This window comes from Salvelinus fontinalis, chromosome 38 (genome assembly GCF_029448725.1).
Source record: "Salvelinus fontinalis isolate EN_2023a chromosome 38, ASM2944872v1, whole genome shotgun sequence".
Taxonomy (NCBI): domain Eukaryota; kingdom Metazoa; phylum Chordata; class Actinopteri; order Salmoniformes; family Salmonidae; genus Salvelinus; species Salvelinus fontinalis.
The window spans coordinates 1998330-2017689 of NC_074702.1; the positions used below are offsets into that span (position 1 = coordinate 1998330).

General features: G+C 44.3%; 1 protein-coding gene across 2 annotated transcripts in view; it reads left to right on the forward strand.

The window, feature by feature from the left end:
- Positions 1 to 14116, forward strand: part of azi2 (5-azacytidine induced 2) — a 25013-nt gene extending 10897 nt beyond the window's left edge. The window contains exons 6-8 of one of the 2 annotated variants that reach the window (XR_008756825.1): positions 118 to 248; positions 9240 to 10998; positions 11032 to 14116. Coding sequence is in view for 1 of the 2 variants with exons in the window: in XM_055904906.1 (XP_055760881.1) it covers positions 118 to 248; positions 9240 to 9670 (562 nt within the window). In the remaining variant the exon portion in view is untranslated. Of the gene's footprint in view, positions 1 to 117; positions 249 to 9239 lie in introns of both variants that reach the window. The other variant, XM_055904906.1, reaches the window with a different exon arrangement.
- Positions 14117 to 19360: the final 5244 nt, after the last annotated feature.

A 19360-nucleotide genomic window follows, 5' to 3' on the forward strand; every position in this document is an offset into this window, starting at 1 on the left:
ATCTGTGTATTCCTGTCCTGAATTAAGTATGTATTGTGCAAATGTAAATAGTCCTGTAGATGAATGTAGGAGTGTTGTCCTGTAGTCTTGTCTCATTGTAGTCTTGTTATTTTACAGCGATAAGGCAGTTCTACAGTCCTATGAGGCCCTGGCCACTGAGATCTCCTCTCTACATTCAGTGTTGAAACAACAGTCTGACCTGGTGAAGAGGCTCGGAGACAAACCACAGCTAGTAGCTAACAGACGAGGTGAGTTACAAACCACAGCTAGTAGCTAACAGACGAGGTGAGTTATAAACCACAGCTAGCAGCTAACAGACGAGGTGAGTTACAAACCACAGCTAGCAGTTAACAGACGAGGTGAGTTACAAACCACTGCTAGCAGCTAACAGACGAGGTGAGTTATAAACCACAGCTAGCAGCTAACAGACGAGGTGAGTTATAAACCACAGCTAGCAGTTAACAGACGAGGTGAGTTACAAACCACAGCTAGCAGCTAACAGACGAGGTGAGTTATAAACCACAGCTAGCAGCTAACAGACGAGGTGAGTTATAAACCACAGCTAGCAGTTAACAGACGAGGTGAGTTACAAACCACAGCTAGCAGCTAACAGACGAGGTGAGTTATAAACCACAGCTAGTAGCTAACAGACGAGGTGAGTTATAAACCGCATCTAGCAGCTAACAGACGAGGTGAGTTACAAACCACAGCTAGCAGCTAACAGACGAGGTGTTATAAACCACAGCTAGCAGCTAAGAGACGAGGTGAGTTACAAACTGCAGCTAACAGACGAGGTGAGTTATAAACCACAGCTAGCAGCTAACAGACGAGGTGTTATAAACCACAGCTAGCAGCTAAGAGACGAGGTGAGTTACAAACTGCAGCTAACAGACGAGGTGAGTTATAAACCACAGCTAGCAGCTAACAGACGAGGTGTTCTAAAGCGCAGCTAACAGACAAGGTGAGTTACAAACCGCAGCTAACAGACGAGGTGAGTTACAAACTGCAGCTAACAGATGAGGTGAGTTACAAAACACAGCTAGCAGCTAACAGACGAGGTGAGTTACAAACCACAGCTAGCAGCTAAGAGACGAGGTGAGTTACAAACTGCAGCTAACAGACGAGGTGAGTTATAAACCACAGCTAGCAGCTAACAGACGAGGCGAGTTACAAACCACAGCTAGCAGCTAACAGACGAGGTGAGTTACAAACCACAGCTAGCAGCTAACAGACGAGGTGAGTTACAAACCACAGCTAGCAGCTAACAGACGAGGTGAGTTATAAACCACAGCTAGCAGCTAACAGACGAGGTGTTATAAACCACAGCTAGCAGCTAAGAGACGAGGTGAGTTACAAACTGCAGCTAACAGACGAGGTGAGTTATAAACCACAGCTAGCAGCTAACAGACGAGGTGTTATAAACCACAGCTAGCAGCTAAGAGACGAGGTGAGTTACAAACTGCAGCTAACAGACGAGGTGAGTTATAAACCACAGCTAGCAGCTAACAGACGAGGTGTTCTAAAGCGCAGCTAACAGACAAGGTGAGTTACAAACCGCAGCTAACAGACGAGGTGAGTTACAAACTGCAGCTAACAGATGAGGTGAGTTACAAAACACAGCTAGCAGCTAACAGACGAGGTGAGTTACAAACCACAGCTAGCAGCTAAGAGACGAGGTGAGTTACAAACTGCAGCTAACAGACGAGGTGAGTTATAAACCACAGCTAGCAGCTAACAGACGAGGCGAGTTACAAACCACAGCTAGCAGCTAACAGACGAGGTGAGTTACAAACCACAGCTAGCAGCTAACAGACGAGGTGAGTTACAAACCACAGCTAGCAGCTAACAGACGAGGTGAGTTATAAACCACAGCTAGCAGCTAACAGACGAGGTGAGTTATAAACCACAGCTAGCAGCTAACAGACGAGGTGAGTTACAAACCACAGCTAGCAGCTAACAGACGAGGTGAGTTACAAACCACAGCTAACAGACGAGGTGAGTTATAAACCACAGCTAGTAGCTAACAGACGAGGTGAGTTACAAACCACAGCTAGTAGCTAACAGACGAGGTGAGTTACAAACCACAGCTAGCAGCTAACAGACGAGGTGAGTTACAAACCACAGCTAGCAGCTAACAGACGAGGTGTTATAAACCGCAGCTAAGAGACGAGGTGAGTTGCAAACTGCAGCTAACAGACGAGGTGAGTTATAAACCACAGCTAGCAGCTAACAGACGAGGTGAGTTATAAACCACAGCTAGCAGCTAACAGACGAGGTGTTCTAAAACGCAGCTAACAGACAAGGTGAGTTACAAACCGCAGCTAACAGACGAGGTGAGTTACAAACTGCAGCTAACAGATGAGGTGAGTTACAAAACACAGCTAGCAGCTAACAGACGAGGTGAGTTACAAACCACAGCTAGCAGCTAAGAGACGAGGTGAGTTACAAACTGCAGCTAACAGACGAGGTGAGTTATAAACCACAGCTAACAGACGAGGCGAGTTACAAACCACAGCTAGCAGCTAACAGACGAGGTGAGTTACAAACCACAGCTAGCAGCTAACAGACGAGGTGAGTTACAAACCACAGCTAGCAGCTAACAGACGAGGTGAGTTACAAACCACAGCTAGCAGCTAACAGACGAGGTGAGTTACAAACCACAGCTAGCAGCTAACAGACGAGGTGTTACAAACCACAGCTAGCAGCTAACAGACGAGGTGAGTTACAAACCGCAGCTAGCAGCTAACAGGCGAGGTGAGTTACAAACCACAGCTCACAGACGAGGTAAGTCCCGGCTGGGGCTCTTTCAGCAGACATTATGGAAGGTTGCAGACAGAAATGTCTTGAGCTGGCTTGATCCCCTATACTACATGGCAGAGATGTGTGTATTTTCTAGGTAATGTATGTGTGTATTTTCTAGGTAATGTATTTCTATCTGAACAATTCAGGATAATGTGCCCTCCTCATTAACATAATCCCTGTGTATGAGGGAGAGGGCCTCAGACTAAAGAGCAGATTTTCTGACGGACTGCTACTACTTATTTAGTGTAGAGAAGTTCATGTTTTCTCTTCAAGTTCCCTTGTCAACATCTCATGAGTTCCCCCTTCTCTCTGAGTGTTAACTGAACCCAACTTGTCTTTTCACACATCTTAAAACAACATGCCATCAACAAGGGATCTTTCAAAATAAAGGTTGATGGTGATAGAGAGTCTACTATGTAGGCTAGGTGGAGAAAGAGGGATTCTACTGGAGGCTAGGTGGAGAAAGAGGGATTCTACCGTAGGCTAGGTGGAGAAAGAGGGATTCTACTGTAGGCTAGGTGGAGAAAGAGGGATTCTACTGGAGGCTAGGTGAAGAAAGAGGGATTCTACTGGAGGCTAGGTGGAGAAAGAGGGATTCTACTGGAGGCTAGGTGGAGAAAGAGGGATTCTACTGGAAGCTAGGTGGAAGAAAGAGGGATTCTACTGGAGGCTAGGTGAAGAAAGAGGGATTCTACTGGAGGCTAGGTGGAGAAAGAGGGATTCTACTGGAGGCTAGGTGGAGAAAGAGGGATTCTACTGGAAGCTAGGTGGAAGAAAGAGGGATTCTACTGGAAGCTAGGTGGAAGAAAGAGGGATCCTACTGTAGGCTAGGTGGAGAAAGAGGGATTCTACTGTAGGCTAGGTGGAGAAAGAGGGATTCTACTGGAGGCTAGGTGGAGAAAGAGGGATTCTACTGGAGGCTAGGTGAAGAAAGAGGGATTCTACTGTAGGCTAGGTGGAGAAAGAGGGATTCTACTGGAGGCTAGGTGGAAGAAAGAGGGATCCTACTGGAGGCTAGGTGGAGAAAGAGGGATTCTACTGTAGGCTAGCTGGAGAAAGAGGGATTCTACTGGAGGCTAGGTGGAGAAAGAGGGATTCTACTGGAGGCTAGGTGGAGAAAGAGGGATTCTACTGTAGGCTAGGTGGAGAAAGAGGGATTCTACTGTAGGCTAGGTGGAGAAAGAGGGAATCTACTGTAGGCTAGGTGGAGAAAGAGGGATTCTACTGTAGGCTAGGTGGAGAAAGAGGGATTCTACTGTAGGCTAGGTGGAGAAAGAGGGATTCTACTGTAGGCTAGGTGGAGAAAGAGGGATTCTACTGTAGGCTAGGTGGAAGAAAGAGGGATCCTACTGTAGGCTAGGTGGAGAAAGAGGGATTCTACTGTAGGCTAGGTGGAGAAAGAGGGATTCTACTGGAGGCTAGGTGGAGAAAGAGGGATTCTACTGGAGGCTAGGTGAAGAAAGAGGGATTCTACTGTAGGCTAGGTGGAGAAAGAGGGATTCTACTGGAGGCTAGGTGGAGAAAGAGGGATTCTACTGTAGGCTAGGTGGAAGAAAGAGGGATTCTACTGGAGGCTAGGTGGAGAAAGAGGGATTCTACTGTAGGCTAGGTGGAGAAAGAGGGATTCTACTGGAGGCTAGCTGGAGAAAGAGGGATTCTACTGTAGGCTAGGTGGAGAAAGAGGGATTCTACTGGAGGCTAGGTGGAAGAAAGAGGGATCCTACTGGAGGCTAGGTGGAGAAAGAGGGATTCTACTGTAGGCTAGCTGGAGAAAGAGGGATTCTACTGGAGGCTAGGTGGAGAAAGAGGGATTCTACTGGAGGCTAGGTGGAGAAAGAGGGATTCTACTGTAGGCTAGGTGGAGAAAGAGGGATTCTACTGTAGGCTAGGTGGAGAAAGAGGGAATCTACTGTAGGCTAGGTGGAGAAAGAGGGATTCTACTGTAGGCTAGGTGGAGAAAGAGGGATTCTACTGGAGGCTAGGTGGAGAAAGAGGGATTCTACTGTAGGCTAGGTGGAAGAAAGAGGGATTCTACTGGAGGCTAGCTGGAGAAAGAGGGATTCTACTGGAGGCTAGGTGGAAGAAAGGGATTCTACTGTAGGCTAGGTGGAGAAAGCGGGATTCTACTGTAGGCTAGGTGGAAGAAAGAGGGATCCTACTGGAGGCTAGCTGGAGAAAGAGGGATTCTACTGGAGGCTAGCTGGAGAAATAGGGATTCTACTGGAGGCTAGGTGGAGAAAGAGGGATTCTACTGGAGGATAGGTGGAGAAAGAGGGATTCTACTGGAGGCTAGGTGGAGAAAGAGGGATTCTACTGGAGGATAGGTGGAGAAAGAGGGATTCTACTGGAGGCTAGGTGGAGAAAGAGGGATTCTACTGGAGGCTAGGTGGAGAAAGAGGGATTCTACTGGAGGCTAGGTGGAGAAAGAGGGATTCTACTGGAGGCTAGGTGGAAGAAAGAGGGATTCTACTGGAGGCTAGGTGGAGAAAGACAGCCGAGATATTATCATAGCACTACAATGGTAGAGGATATATTATCATAGCACTACAATGGTAGAGGATATATTATCATAGCACTACAATGGTAGAAGATATATTATCATAGCACTACAATGGTAGAGGATATCTTATCATAGCACTACAATGGTAGAGGATATATTATCATAGCACTACAATGGTAGAAGATATATTATCATAGCACTACAATGGTAGAGGATATATTATCATAGCACTATTCCCTTTGTGGAACAGAAGACCAAACAAGAGATTTAATAGGTTACTATTCTCTTTGTGGAACAGAGGACCAAACAAGATATTTAGTAGGTTACTATTCTCTTTGTGGAACAGAGGACCAAACAAGATATTTAGTAGGTTACTATTCTCTTTGTGGAACAGAGGACCAAACAAGATATTTAATAGGTTACTATTCTCTTTGTGGAACAGAGGACCAAACAAGAGGTGCAAATTAGAATGAAATATAAAGAGCAAATATATTTATTCTAGTGAATATCCCAGACTAATCCTGTTTTGTAGATGAGAGAGAAAAAGGGGAGAGATGTATTTATTCAAAGACACTGAGCATCTGTATTCGTCGGAGGTTCTCACCACGAAATCACTTTTATTCAAATGGAAACTCTCATGAGACTGTTTCTCTCTCTCTCCCTCCTGCTCGTCCATCAAACACAGAGGAACTCTCATTTAAACTTTATTATTATCCGCTCAACATGATGATTGGATAGAAAACCAATGATGTGTGTGTCTAATGTTGCATGCATTTGTGCTGCATATTAAAGAGGCGTGTGTGTGTGTGTGTGTGTGTGTGTGTGTGTGTGTGTGTGTGTGTGTGTGTGTGTGTGTGTGTGTGTGTGTGTGTGTGTGTGTGTGTGTGTGTGTGTGTGTGTGTGTGTGTGTGTGTGTGTGTGTGTGTGTGTGTGTGTTGTGTCTCTGAAGCCTGTCTAGTTCTGAAGGGAACGTCAGAGGTGTGATTCTCACTCCATCTCTCCTCACACTACTCAGCCCAATTAGCTATACAGCCTCTGGAAACTACAGTGTCTGGCTGGCTGTCCCTCTGCCTGTCTGGCTGGCTGTCCCTCTGACTGTCTGGCTGGCTGTCTGCATGGCTGTTCTTCTGTCTGTCGCTCTGCCTGTCTGATTGTCTGTCGCTCTGGCTGTCTGTCCCTCTGCCTGTCTGGCTGGCTGTCTGCATGGCTGTTCTTCTGTCTGTCGCTCTGCCTGTCTGGTTGTCTGTCGCTCTGGCTGTCTGTCGCTCTGCCTGTCTGGTTGTCTGTCGCTTTGCCTGTCTGGCTGGCTGTCTGCCGCTCTGGTTGTCTGTCGCTCTGGCTGTCTGTCTGTCGCTCTGCCTGTCTGTCGTCATGCCTGTCTACCTGTCTCTGTCTGTGTACCTGTCTCTGCATGTCTGCCTGTCTCTGCCTACTAGCCTGTCTGTCGCTATGTCTGTCTGTCGCTATGTCTGTCTGTCGCTATGTCCGCCTGTCTGTCCGCCTGTCTGTCTGCCTGTCTGTCTGTCTGCCTGCCTGTCTGCCTGTCTGCCTGTCTGTCACTTTGATTTCTAGAGGAGAAAACTAAGCTAAAATGCTGACAATGTAAGATAAATAAATAATTAAATAATAAATAATAATAATAAAAAATAATAATTTGTCTCTTCTATTCACACACTGTTTACTAATTCCTTTTCAGCATCATCCAACCCAACCACATATCCCTAAAGGTAGACTCTGTCAGCATCATCCAACCCAATCACACATCCCTAAAGGTACACTCTGTCAGCATCATCCAACCCAATCACACATCCCTAAAGGTACACTCTGTCAGCGTCATCCAACCCAATCACACATCCCTAAAGGTACACTCTGTCAGCATCATCCAACCAATCACACATCCCTAAAGGTACACTCTGTCAGCATCATCCAACCAATCACACATCCCTAAAGGTACACTCTGTCAGCATCATCCAACCAATCACACATCCCTAAAGGTACACTCTGTCAGCATCATCCCTAAAGGTACACTCTGTCAGCATCATCCAACCAATCACACATCCCTAAAGGTACACTCTGTCAGCATCATCCAACCAATCACACATCCCTAAAGGTACACTCTGTCAGCATCATCCAACCAATCACACATCCCTAAAGGTACACTCTGTCAGCATCATCCAACCAATCACACATCCCTAAAGGTACACAGGAACAATCTTTAATTAATTAGCCTAGTTATTGGCATTCATTCCAACTTAGAGGATAATGGATATCAATAAACAGCATTTAAAGTTGATTATTGAGCCCAAATTATTGCTAGAACCAGTCACACTAACTGAAATGATTACTAGAACCAGTCACACTAACTGAAATGATTACTAGAACCAGTCACACTAACTGAAATGATTACTGAAACCAGTCACACTAACTGAAATGATTACTAGAACCAGTCACACTGAAATGATTACTAGAACCAGTCACACTAACTGAAATGATTACTAGAACCAGTCACACTAACTGAAATGATTACTGGAACCAGTCACACTAACTGAAATGATTACTAGAACCAGTCACACTAACTGAAATGATTACTGGAGCCAGTCACACTAACTGAAATGATTACTAGAACCAGTCACACTAACTGAAATGATTACTGGAGCCAGTCACACTAACTGAAATGATTACTGGAACCAGTCACACTAACTGAAATGATTACTAGAACCAGTCACACTAACTGAAATGATTATTAGAACCAGTCACACTAACTGAAATGATTACTGGAACCAGTCACGCTAACTGAAATGATTACTGGAGCCAGTCACACTAACTGAAATGATTACTGGAGCCAGTCACGCTAACTGAAATGATTATTAGAACCAGTCACACTAACTGAAATGATTACTGGAACCAGTCACGCTAACTGAAATGATTACTGGAGCCAGTCACACTAACTGAAATGATTACTGGAGCCAGTCACGCTAACTGAAATGATTACTGGAACCAGTCACGCTAACTGAAATGATTACTGGAACCAGTCACACTAACTGAAATGATTACTAGAACCAGTCACACTAACTGAAATGATTACTAGAACCAGTCACACTAACTGAAATGATTACTAGAACCAGTCACACTAACTGAAATGATTACTGGAACCAGTCACACTAACTGAAATGATTATTAGAGCCAGTCACACTAACTGAAATGATTACTAGAACCAGTCACACTAACTGAAATGATTACTAGAACCAGTCACACTAACTGAAATGATTACTGGAGCCAGTCACACTAACTGAAATGATTACTAGAACCAGTCACACTAACTGACATGATTACTAGAACCAGTCACACTAACTGAAATGATTACTGGAACCAGTCACACTAACTGAAATGATTACTAGAACCAGTCACACTAACTGAAATGATTACTAGAACCAGTCACACTAACTGAAATGATTACTAGAACCAGTCACACTAACTGAAATGATTATTGGAGCCAGTCATAATTACATAAATTGTGTGGTGTTGCGATACTAAGAGTTCCATGGACAAAGGAACATAATCCTAATGAATATTCCCTGGTCTTCATGAGCAGTCAGGTGTGATGAGTTGCTTTGTTTTGAATTTTGTGTGTTTTGAAATGGATTTATTTTCTTGAGTGCTGCTTTGGGGTAGGTGGCAAGGGTGAGGGTGCCAAATACTGGGTCTTGTTCAGTAGGGAATAACGTAGTAGAACATTTTGCAACTGAAGAAAACCAACAATTAGTGTCATTGTACCAGTTCAGGTAGTACCAAAATGTAATACCAAAACAACAGTGCCAAAATGGTTTCCTCCTGTTTGCCGTCTACTGAACACAACCAGGTAAAACATTCTAATTACCTGACAACCTGATTAAGTCAGTCATGTTTAAGAAATAGTGTTTGTGTTTGTTCTCTCTAGCTGCACCAACGGTCCCTGTCCAGTGTCTGGACGACGTGGAGAAGAACCTGAACCATCGGACAGTCCGCATGTCCGTGCCCCGTGCCCCTAGTGCCCCCCCTGTCCCCTCCAGCTCTGGCCGGCCCTGCCTGCCCCCCGTGGGCCCCCCGGCTCTGGAGGGTCTCAGGGAGGACTACTGGCCAAACGGTCCCTGGTCCAGCCACTACCCTGGAGCCTTGGGTCTGGACAGTACCAGCCCTGTCCTCCTGCCTCCTCCTCCTCTCAACCAGGCCTCTCTAGATGACTCCTCCTGGTCCTTCCCCTCGCCGCCCAAACCCAGCGACGCCCTCTTCTGGGAGGGCCAGAGGCAGGGTCTGAGCCAGGGCAGCTCCTCCAGGGGTAATACCCCCATGAGCCCTAATGGAGACTGGGCCAAGCCCCCACCCTACTGAGGTGGAGGACTCCCTGGCTCTAAGCCTGCCCTGCCCGTGCAACACCCAACCTGCCTTAAGATGAGGAGACAACTCCTATGGACTCTCCAGCCCTGGCGAACTAGCTCCAGGGCAATTCAACGAGCCACAGAACAAACCACAGGAGAAGATTCTGATGGGCTATCCTCTGACCCGGCCCAGACACACTGATGACTCCCCTCTCTGGGAATCAGGTGGCAGAGAAAGGAAGTTTCATCCAGCCGAGAGAGAAAGATGATGGGAGAAGTCTGGACAGACAGATTATGACTGTGTTTGTGTGTATCTATACTGGTATTTACTAGAGCTCAAAGCTGTAGTAAACTAATCCACAGTCTTGACTGCTTTTCAATTTTAGCCACTTCCCCCCCCGCTAATGTGACTTCTTTAACATATTCCCCGTTGTCATGTATTATAAAGGTATATAGTCCATCCTTACGTTATCTGTCCTTCATAATATAGAGGTTGTAGTGAACCTGCGCTGTAACAGATACTGGTATATATATACCCCCCAGTAGCACCTAAATCTGTTTTTAATCACACAACACAAGTCAGGTAGCCTAGTGGTTAGAGTGTAGGGGCGGCAGGTAGCCTAGTGGTTAGAGTGTAGGGGCGGCAGGTAGCCTAGTGGTTAGAGGGGGGAAGCAGGTAGCCTAGTGGTTAGAGGGGGCGGCAGGTAGCCTAGTGGTTAGAGTGTAGGGACGGAAGGTAGTCTAGTGGTTAGAGTGTAGGGACGATAGGTAGCCTAGTGGTTAGAGTGTAGGGACGGCAGGTAGCCTAGTGGTTAGAGTGTAGGGGCGGCAGGTAGCCTAGTGGTTAGAGGGGGCGGCAGGTAGCCTAGTGGTTAGAGGGGGCGGCAGGTAGCCTAGGGGTTAGAGGGGGCGGCAGGTAGCCTAGGGGTTAGAGGGGGCAGCAGGTAGCCTAGGGGTTAGAGTGTAGGGGCAGCAGGTAGCGTAGTGGTTAGAGCGTTGGGACTGCAGGTAGTCTAGTGGTTAGAGCGTTGGGACTGCAGGTAGCCTAGTGGTTAGAGGGGGCGGCAGGTAGCCTAGGGGTTAGAGGGGGCGGCAGGTAGCCTAGGGGTTAGAGGGGGCGGCAGGTAGCCTAGGGGTTAGAGGGGGCGGCAGGTAGCCTAGGGGTTAGAGGGGGCGGCAGGTAGCCTAGTGGTTCGAGTGTAGGGGCGGCAGGTAGCCTAGTGGTTAGAGTGTAGGGGCGGCAGGTAGCCTAGTGGTTAGAGGGGGCGGCAGGTAGCCTAGTGGTTAGAGTGTAGGGACGGCAGGTAGCCTAGTGGTTAGAGGGGGGCGGCAGGTAGCCTAGTGGTTAGAGTGTAGGGACGGCAGGTAGCCTAGGTGGTTAGAGTGTAGGGACGGCAGGTAGCCTAGTGGTTAGAGTGTAGGGACGGCAGGTAGCCTAGTGGTTAGAATGGAGGGACGGCAGGTAGCCTAGTGGTTAGAGTGTAGGGACGGCAGGTAGCCTAGGTGGTTAGAGTGTAGGGACGGCAAGTAGCCTAGTGGTTAGAGTGTAGGGCCTGTAACCAGAAGGTTGCTGGATCGAATCCCTGGGTTGACAAGGTTAAAAATCTGTTTTTAATCACACAACACAAGGCATAAACCTCCACACAGCTTGCCTTGTCCTAAACCCCTTAACAAGGCTAATCTATCAGTTGTTTCAGATACTGATGGATCATTTGTATTGTATTTGTTTACAACTTACATTACACTACCAACAGTATGTGGACACCTGCTCCTCCAACGTCTCATTCCAAAATCACTGGCATTAATATGGAGTTGGTCCCACCACTTTAATGATATAACAGCCTCCACTCTTCTGGGAAGGCTTTCCTACTAGAGGTTGTAACATTGCTGAGGGGACTTTCTTCCATTCAGTCACAAGAGCATTAGTGAAGTCGGGCACTGATGTCGGGCGATTAGGCCCGGCTCGCAGTCTGCGCTCCAATTCATCCCAAAGGTGTTCGATGGGGTTAAGGTCAGGGCTCTGTGCAGATCAGTCAAGTTCTTCCACACCGATCTCGACAAACCATTTCTTTTCTGGACCTCGCTTTGTTGCACGGGGGCATTGTCATGCTGAAACAGGAAAAGGCCTTCCCCAAAATGTTGCCGCAAAGTTGGAAGCACAGAATCATCTAGAATGTCATTGTATGCTGTAGCATTAAGATTTCCCTTCACTGGAACTAAGGGGCACGAACCATGAAAAACAGCCCCAGACCATTATTCCTCCTCCACCAAACTTTACAGGTAACGTTCTCCTTGCATCCGCCAAACCCAGATTTGTCCGTCGGACTGCCAGATGGTGAAGCGTGATTCATCACTTCAGAGAACACGTTTCCACTGCTCCGGAGTCCAATGGCGGCGAGCTTTACACCACTCCAGCCGACGCTTGGCATTGCGCATGGTGATCTTAGGCTTGTGTGCGGCTGCTCGGCCATGGAAACCCATTTCATAAAGCTCCCGACAAACAGTTATTGTGCTGATGTTGCTTCCAGAGGCAGTTTGGAACTCGGTAGTGAGGGTTGCGCTACGCGGTTCAGCACTTGGCGGTCCCGTTCTGTGAACTTGTGTGGTCTACCACTTCGCGGCTGAGCCTTTGTTTCTCATAGACAGGTTTCCACTTCACAATAACAGCATTTACAGTTGACCTGGGGAAGCTTTAGCAGGGCAGAAATTACGAACTTAATTGTTGGAAAGGTGGCATCCTGTCACGGTGCCACGTTGAAAGTCACTGAGTTTTTCATGAAGGCCCATTCTACAGCCAATGTTTGTCTATGGAGATTGCATGGTTGCGTGCTCGATTTTATACACCTGTCAACAACGGGTGTGGCTGAAATTGCTGAAATCCACTAATTTGTAGGGGTGTCCTCAAACTTTTGTGTGTATATATATAGAGTATCATGTCAAATAAGCGTTGCAGAAATCCCCTGAAATATAAAGGCATTTAACCCAGTACTGCTCCTGACAAGTTCTGGTGGGCTTACAGGCCAAACCCACACTATACCTGGTATCAAGTTCTGGAGGGCTTACAGCCCAAACCCACACTATACCTGGTATCAAGTTCTGGAGGGCTTACAGGCCAAACCCACACTATACCTGGTATCAAGTTCTGGAGGGCTTACAGCCCAAATCCACACTATACCTGGTATCAAGTTCTGGTGGGCTTACAGCCCAAACCCACACTATACCTGGTATCAAGTTCTGGTGGGCTTACAGCCCAAACCCACACTATACCTGGTATCAAGTTCTGGAGGGCTTACAGCTCAAATCCACACTATACCTGGTATTAAGTTCTGGAGGGCTTACAGCCCAAATCCACACTATACCTGGTATCAACTTCTGGTGGGCTTACATCCCAAATCCACACTATACCTGGTATCAAGTTCTGGTGGGCTTACAGCCCAAATCCACACTATACCTGGTATCAAGTTCTGGTGGGCTTACAGCCCAAACCCACACCATACCGGGTATCAAGTTCTGGTGGGCTTACAGCCCAAATCCACACCATACCTGGTATCAAGTTCTGGTGGGCTTACAGCCCAAACCCACACCATACCTGGTATCAAGTTCTGGTGGGCTTACAGCCCAAACCCACACCATACCGGGTATCAAGTTCTGGTGGGCTTACAGCCCAAACCCACACCATACCGGGTATCTTCATGTCAAAAGGAATCTTTATTTCCAAATGACTCACTTTTTTCACAATGATTATTGTTCAGCTGTTCTGCTTTGAAGTCAATGGAAGTCGGGCTTGTCTTTCACACCACAACCATGTTATAATACAATAATATATACATATATATATATGAGAGAGGTGTTGTGTTATGGGAAGCACATGTAATCATATGAGAGTTGGTGTGCAGTAGCTGTACAGTCTTGTTTCTTGTGAGATGGCAATCCACTAGCTCAGTGGGGATACGCAAGATTTGGTCCCCTATTCTCTATATTAGTGCACTACCCGGTAGTTCACTATGTAGGGGATAGTGTGCCGTTTTGGGAGATCCATGTAGAGTCGTAATAGTATGTTTCTGAAGTTTTCTGCCGGGCTGAGTTGAGTCGACTCCAGTGCTTTTAAGAGGCGTCCTAATATAGAGGAAGCCTCTCCATGGATACCAAGTGAAATATCACCTATAGAAGTGTCATGTGACTTCCTGTCTTGTCTGGTAAAAGGGCCACGATGGTAAAAGGGATTTCACTTACCTCGATTTTCTCTTTCAGTCCCTTACAATTGTGATCAATGATTATTTCTTCTACATTTTTTACATTTATTTTTAAACCAATGTTATTTTACAGCAGTTGTTTCATACTCCACTCCTGTAAAAGATTTGCAGACCACAATGCAATGTACAGTAGATAAGGATTATATTTTAGAACCTACCGCTTTATGTAAATATGATTTTAAATTAAATAAACGATTGAATGTGAATGTCTTTTGATTCATAACTCACTACTTCATATCCTGTGTTCTTAACTTTACAAGATTCTAAATCATTTTTTGTGTTTTTTTTTCTTCTGTGATACACAAATATTGTGGACTGCCGGGTAGTAATATTTATTGACCGGATCACGCCATTTGCCCAAAAATGTGTGAATAAAGGCGTTCACTCACCATCTATTTTTGTGCAACGGATAACTGACCAACCAGAAGATCAGCACACGCGAGAATTGGCCGTTTTTGTTAACCCAGTCAGATAATATCCTTTGTAGTTAGAACCTCCCTCTCTCTCTGTCTCGTAGACTAAAATAGTTCCGTCACAGAAGAGCAGGGAAAAGCCCGAGCAAATGTATCTAAATGATAAAATACAGGAAGTGACCCCAATCACACATACTGTAGTTATTCAGGTCATTTCAGTCCAACCCTGAGACCTATTTCAGCTATACCAAGTACTGTAATATAACGAGTGATGGTACGGTAGTGGATATGTAAGTGCCAACAATACGGTACTTATTCACCGGTCAAACAGTCATGCAATCTAAAGACGGATTATTCATATGAAGTTGTAGCTAGTAGACCCGATGTCACATGATATTGGTCATCTCTCATTCGGGATTATCATTTTATCAGCTATCACATGATGTTGGTCATCTCTCATTCGGGTATATAATTTTATCAGCTATCACATGATATTGGTCATCTCTCATTCGGGATTATCATTTTATCAGCTATCACATGATGTTGGTCATCTCTCATTCGGGTATATAATTTTATCAGCTATCACATGATATTGGTCATCTCTCATTCGGGATTATCATTTTATCAGCTATCACATGATATTGGTCATCTCTCATTCGGACATATCATTTTATCAGCTATCACATGATATTGGTCATCTCTCATTCGGGTATATCATTTTATCAGCTATCACATGATATTGGTCATCTCTCATTCGGGCATATCATTTTATCAGCTATCACATGATATTGGTCATCTCTCATTCGGGCATATAATTTTATCAGCTATCACATGATATTGGTCATCTCTCATTTGGGATTATCATTTTATCAGCTATCACATGATATTGGTCATCTCTCATTCGGGCATATAATTTTATCAGCTATCACATGATATTGGTCATCTCTCATTCGGGTATATCATTTTATCAGCTATCACATGATATTGGTCATCTCTCATTCGGACATGTCATTTTATCAGCTATCACATGATATTGGTCATCTCTCATTCGGGTATATCATTTTATCAGCTATCACATGATATTGGTCATCTCTCATTCGGGCATATCATTTTATCAGCTATCACATGATATTGGTCATCTCTCATTCGGGTATATCATTTTATCAGCTATCACATGATATTGGTCATCTCTCATTCGGACATGTCATTTTATCAGCTATCACATGATATTGGTCATCTCTCATTCGGGATTATCATTTTATCAGCTATCACATGATATTGGTCATCTCTCATTCGGGCATATCATTTTATCAGCTATCACATGATATTGGTCATCTCTCATTCGGGCATATCATTTTATCAGCTATCACATGATATTGGTCATCTCTCATTCGGACATGTCATTTTATCAGCTATCAATTGTTTTACATGAGCGACATGAGATCAGATTGTGTCTTGGCATCAGAACCCGACCAGAACCCATCAGAACCCCATCATCCACATCTCCAGTTATAGACTGACTGGCTCAGATAGAAGAACAAAGTTAGTGTATCATGGATACTGTTGATTGGCTAGCTGTGATTTCCAGTTTTTCCACATAGTTGTAGGTACAGTGGGTATCATTTACATTTAAGTCATTTAGCAGACGCTCTTATCCAGAGCGACTTACAAATTGGAAAGTTCATACATATTCATCCTGGTCCCCCTGTGGGTATTGAACCCTGGTCCCCCCGTGGGAATTGAACCCACAACCCTGGCGTTGCAAGCACCATGCTCTACCAACTGAGCCACACGGGACCGGTATCAGAAGTATTCACCCCCCCCCCCCCCCTTGTATTTCTTCCCATTTTGTTGTGTTACCATGTAGGATTAATAATACAGATTTAATTGTGATTTTAAATTGTTTTTATCATTGATCTACACAAAATACTCCATAATGTCAAAGTAAAAATAAATCTACAAATATATTTACAAATGAATACACATTTTATAACTAACATATATTACTTGCTTGAGTATTCACCCCCTTTTGTTTAGGCAAGCCTCAATTAGTACTTGAGTAAAATTTGGCTTAACAAATCACATAAATGACATGGACTCACTCTGTCTGAAATAATACAACATACAACATCTGGAAGGTCCCTCATTCAAGTGTTGAATTTCAAGCACAGATTAAACTCCAAAGACCAGGGAGCTTTTCAAACGCCTCATAGAGAAGGACAGTGATTGGTCGACCAATAACAAATCACTGTGTGGTCAAAGTGAATCATTATTCTGTGGATGATGTATTACGTCACCCAGACACAACGATAGTCATCCTTCTGAGCTGCAGGACGCGAAGGAAACTGCTCAGGGATGTCATCGTGACGATTTTAAAACACTTGACCCTGTGACCCATATGATTTTTAAAACACTTGACTGTGACCCATATGATTTTTAAAACACTTGACTCTGTGACCCATATGATTTTTAAAACACTTGACTCTGTGACCCATATGATTTTTAAAACAGCTATAGTTCAATGGCTGTGATGGGAGAAAACAGAGGATGGATCAACAACATTGTAGTGACTCCACAAAGGAATACAGTTGTTGGTCTTATGTTTGGGGAATATCCACATCATCACTGAGTAACTGCCTCCTTATTTTCAAGCAAGGTGATGGCGGCATCATGTTATGGGTATGCTTTACATCGGCTAAGACAGGGAGTTTTTCAGGATAAAAATAATTTGGATGAGCTAAGCACAGACAAAATCCAAGAGGAAAACCGGCTTCAGTCTGCTGTCCACCAGACACTGGTAGATGAATTCACCTTTCAGCAGGACAATAACCTAAAACACAAGGCCAAATCTACACTGGAGTTCCTTACCAAGAAGACATGAATGTTCCTGAGTGGCCAAGTTACAGTTTTGATTTAAACCTGCTTGAAAATATATGGCAAGACTTATAAAATGCTGTCTAACCATGATACCCAACACCTTGACAGAGCTTGAAGAATTTTGAAAAGAATAATGGGCAAATATTGCACAATCCAGGTGTCCAAAACTCCTTAATGAGTTCCGATTCTGTTCCGACTCGAGTTAAGCTCTTAAATGGAATGCAATTCCCCTTTTATGCCTTTTCTCTCTATGCATATTCTGACCTTGAATTTAAGCATGATTACAGCATGAGATTTAAATGAGAGTGTAACGGCAGCCTTCCTCCTCTTCGTCTGAAGAGGAGGTGTAGCAGGGACCGGACCGAGACTTAGCGTAGCTCGTGTTCAACATGTTTTAATAGACGAGACGTGAACACTTACAAATAACAAAAGTGGCAAACCCGAAACAGTCCTCTCTGGTGAAACGAACACAAAGACAGGAAACAACCACCCACAAAATCCCAACACAAAACAAGCCACCTAAATATGATTCCCAATCAGAGACAACACAAAACACCTGCCTCTGATTGAGAACCATATTAGGCCAAACATAGAAACGGACAAACTAGACACACAACATAGAATGCCCACCCAGCTCACGTCCTGACCAACACTAAACAAGTAAAACACACAAGAACTATGGTCAGAACGTGACAGAGATGAGCGGAAGTATGTTTTACAGATAGCAACAAAAATATATATTCTGACCTTGACTTAATTCATTCATAATTTATAAATAATTTATAAATTGATAAGAGCTATTGATAAAACCTAGGTAAATGAGTAATCCATTTGGAGAAGGCGATTGTAAATATACATAGCAATTGTTTAAGATTATTTTTCCTTATGATCCCTGGAGACGAATGTGAAACCCAGGGACTGCGGTTGAAAATTAGCCGGCTGGCTAAAACCGGCACTTTTACTGAAACGTTGATTAATGTGCACTGTCCCTGTAAAAAATAAACTCAAACTCAAACCAGCCATATGGAAGCCTAACTGAAAATCATACCACGTGCATTGCGGTCCCTTTTACACTGTGAAATAGGATAATAAATACCTTCGCCATTAGTCAGAATATTTATTGTGTGCTGTAGGGATGAACCTGCCGAGTTGTGTATGCGCTTTCGAATGTCTTGATTATGTCCGGGCTTTTCTCCGTTTTATTTTACAATTTGTATCATGTTAAATATGAGCGAATATCGAGAGCCACGTCAGTATTACCCACATACATGATTATTATTAAATCATTCCATTCCGTTTACATTTATATCCTCTGTCACGTCCTTGTAAATTGTTCCTGGGCGTCGCTAGAGTTAGTGGATGATATTAGGGACATCTGGGATATTTGGGACATGTAGTCTATTTGAATCATTATGGTACTCCGGGTAGCGTAGCAGGTTAAACCTGGAGTCTGGCGCACGGTTCACCACGACTGGGCCGTGGTCATTACAATTCCATGATTAGTGAGGATCAGGGTAGATTTATAGGACTATTGTTCAACCCCTATTGTACACTCTTTCACCACCTTCCAATATTTTATGGATTAAACTTGAATATGACATCTTTCAGGATAAATTCAACCACAATTTTTTTTATTTATCAACATATTTCGTGCGTAAAGGCTCTCCAAACCGTTTTATATATATATATATATATTCATGCATACTTTCCTAAACCTAAAATGTGCCTAAATAACCTTGAAGATCAAGAGTATTTTTATATCTACTAGGTTGGTCCTGAAACGGAAGCGAATATGCATAGATGGCTATTTTTTTCCCTTGATTCCTATATTCTGACCCCATTCTCTCCATGTAGTGTCTGTCAACTAAATTCTAATTAAATTGCACACCGTATTTAAAAAGGGTGGCCAAGATAAATGTACTGAAAACTCCACGAGAGAAAAAAAGTCTATTGGACACCGAGTGGGAGGGTTTTCAGCGGTTGAATGAAATGTATTCAGAGTGCTGCACGTTATGCTACTGAAAAATAAATACTGTGTGTAAGAAAGGCATACATTCCTAAATCGAGATCGGACCTTTAGAGACTTTCCCAGAAAGACTCCCAGTTGTAATCGCTGCTAAACGTGTTTCTAACGTGTATTGACTCAGGGCAGTGAATAGT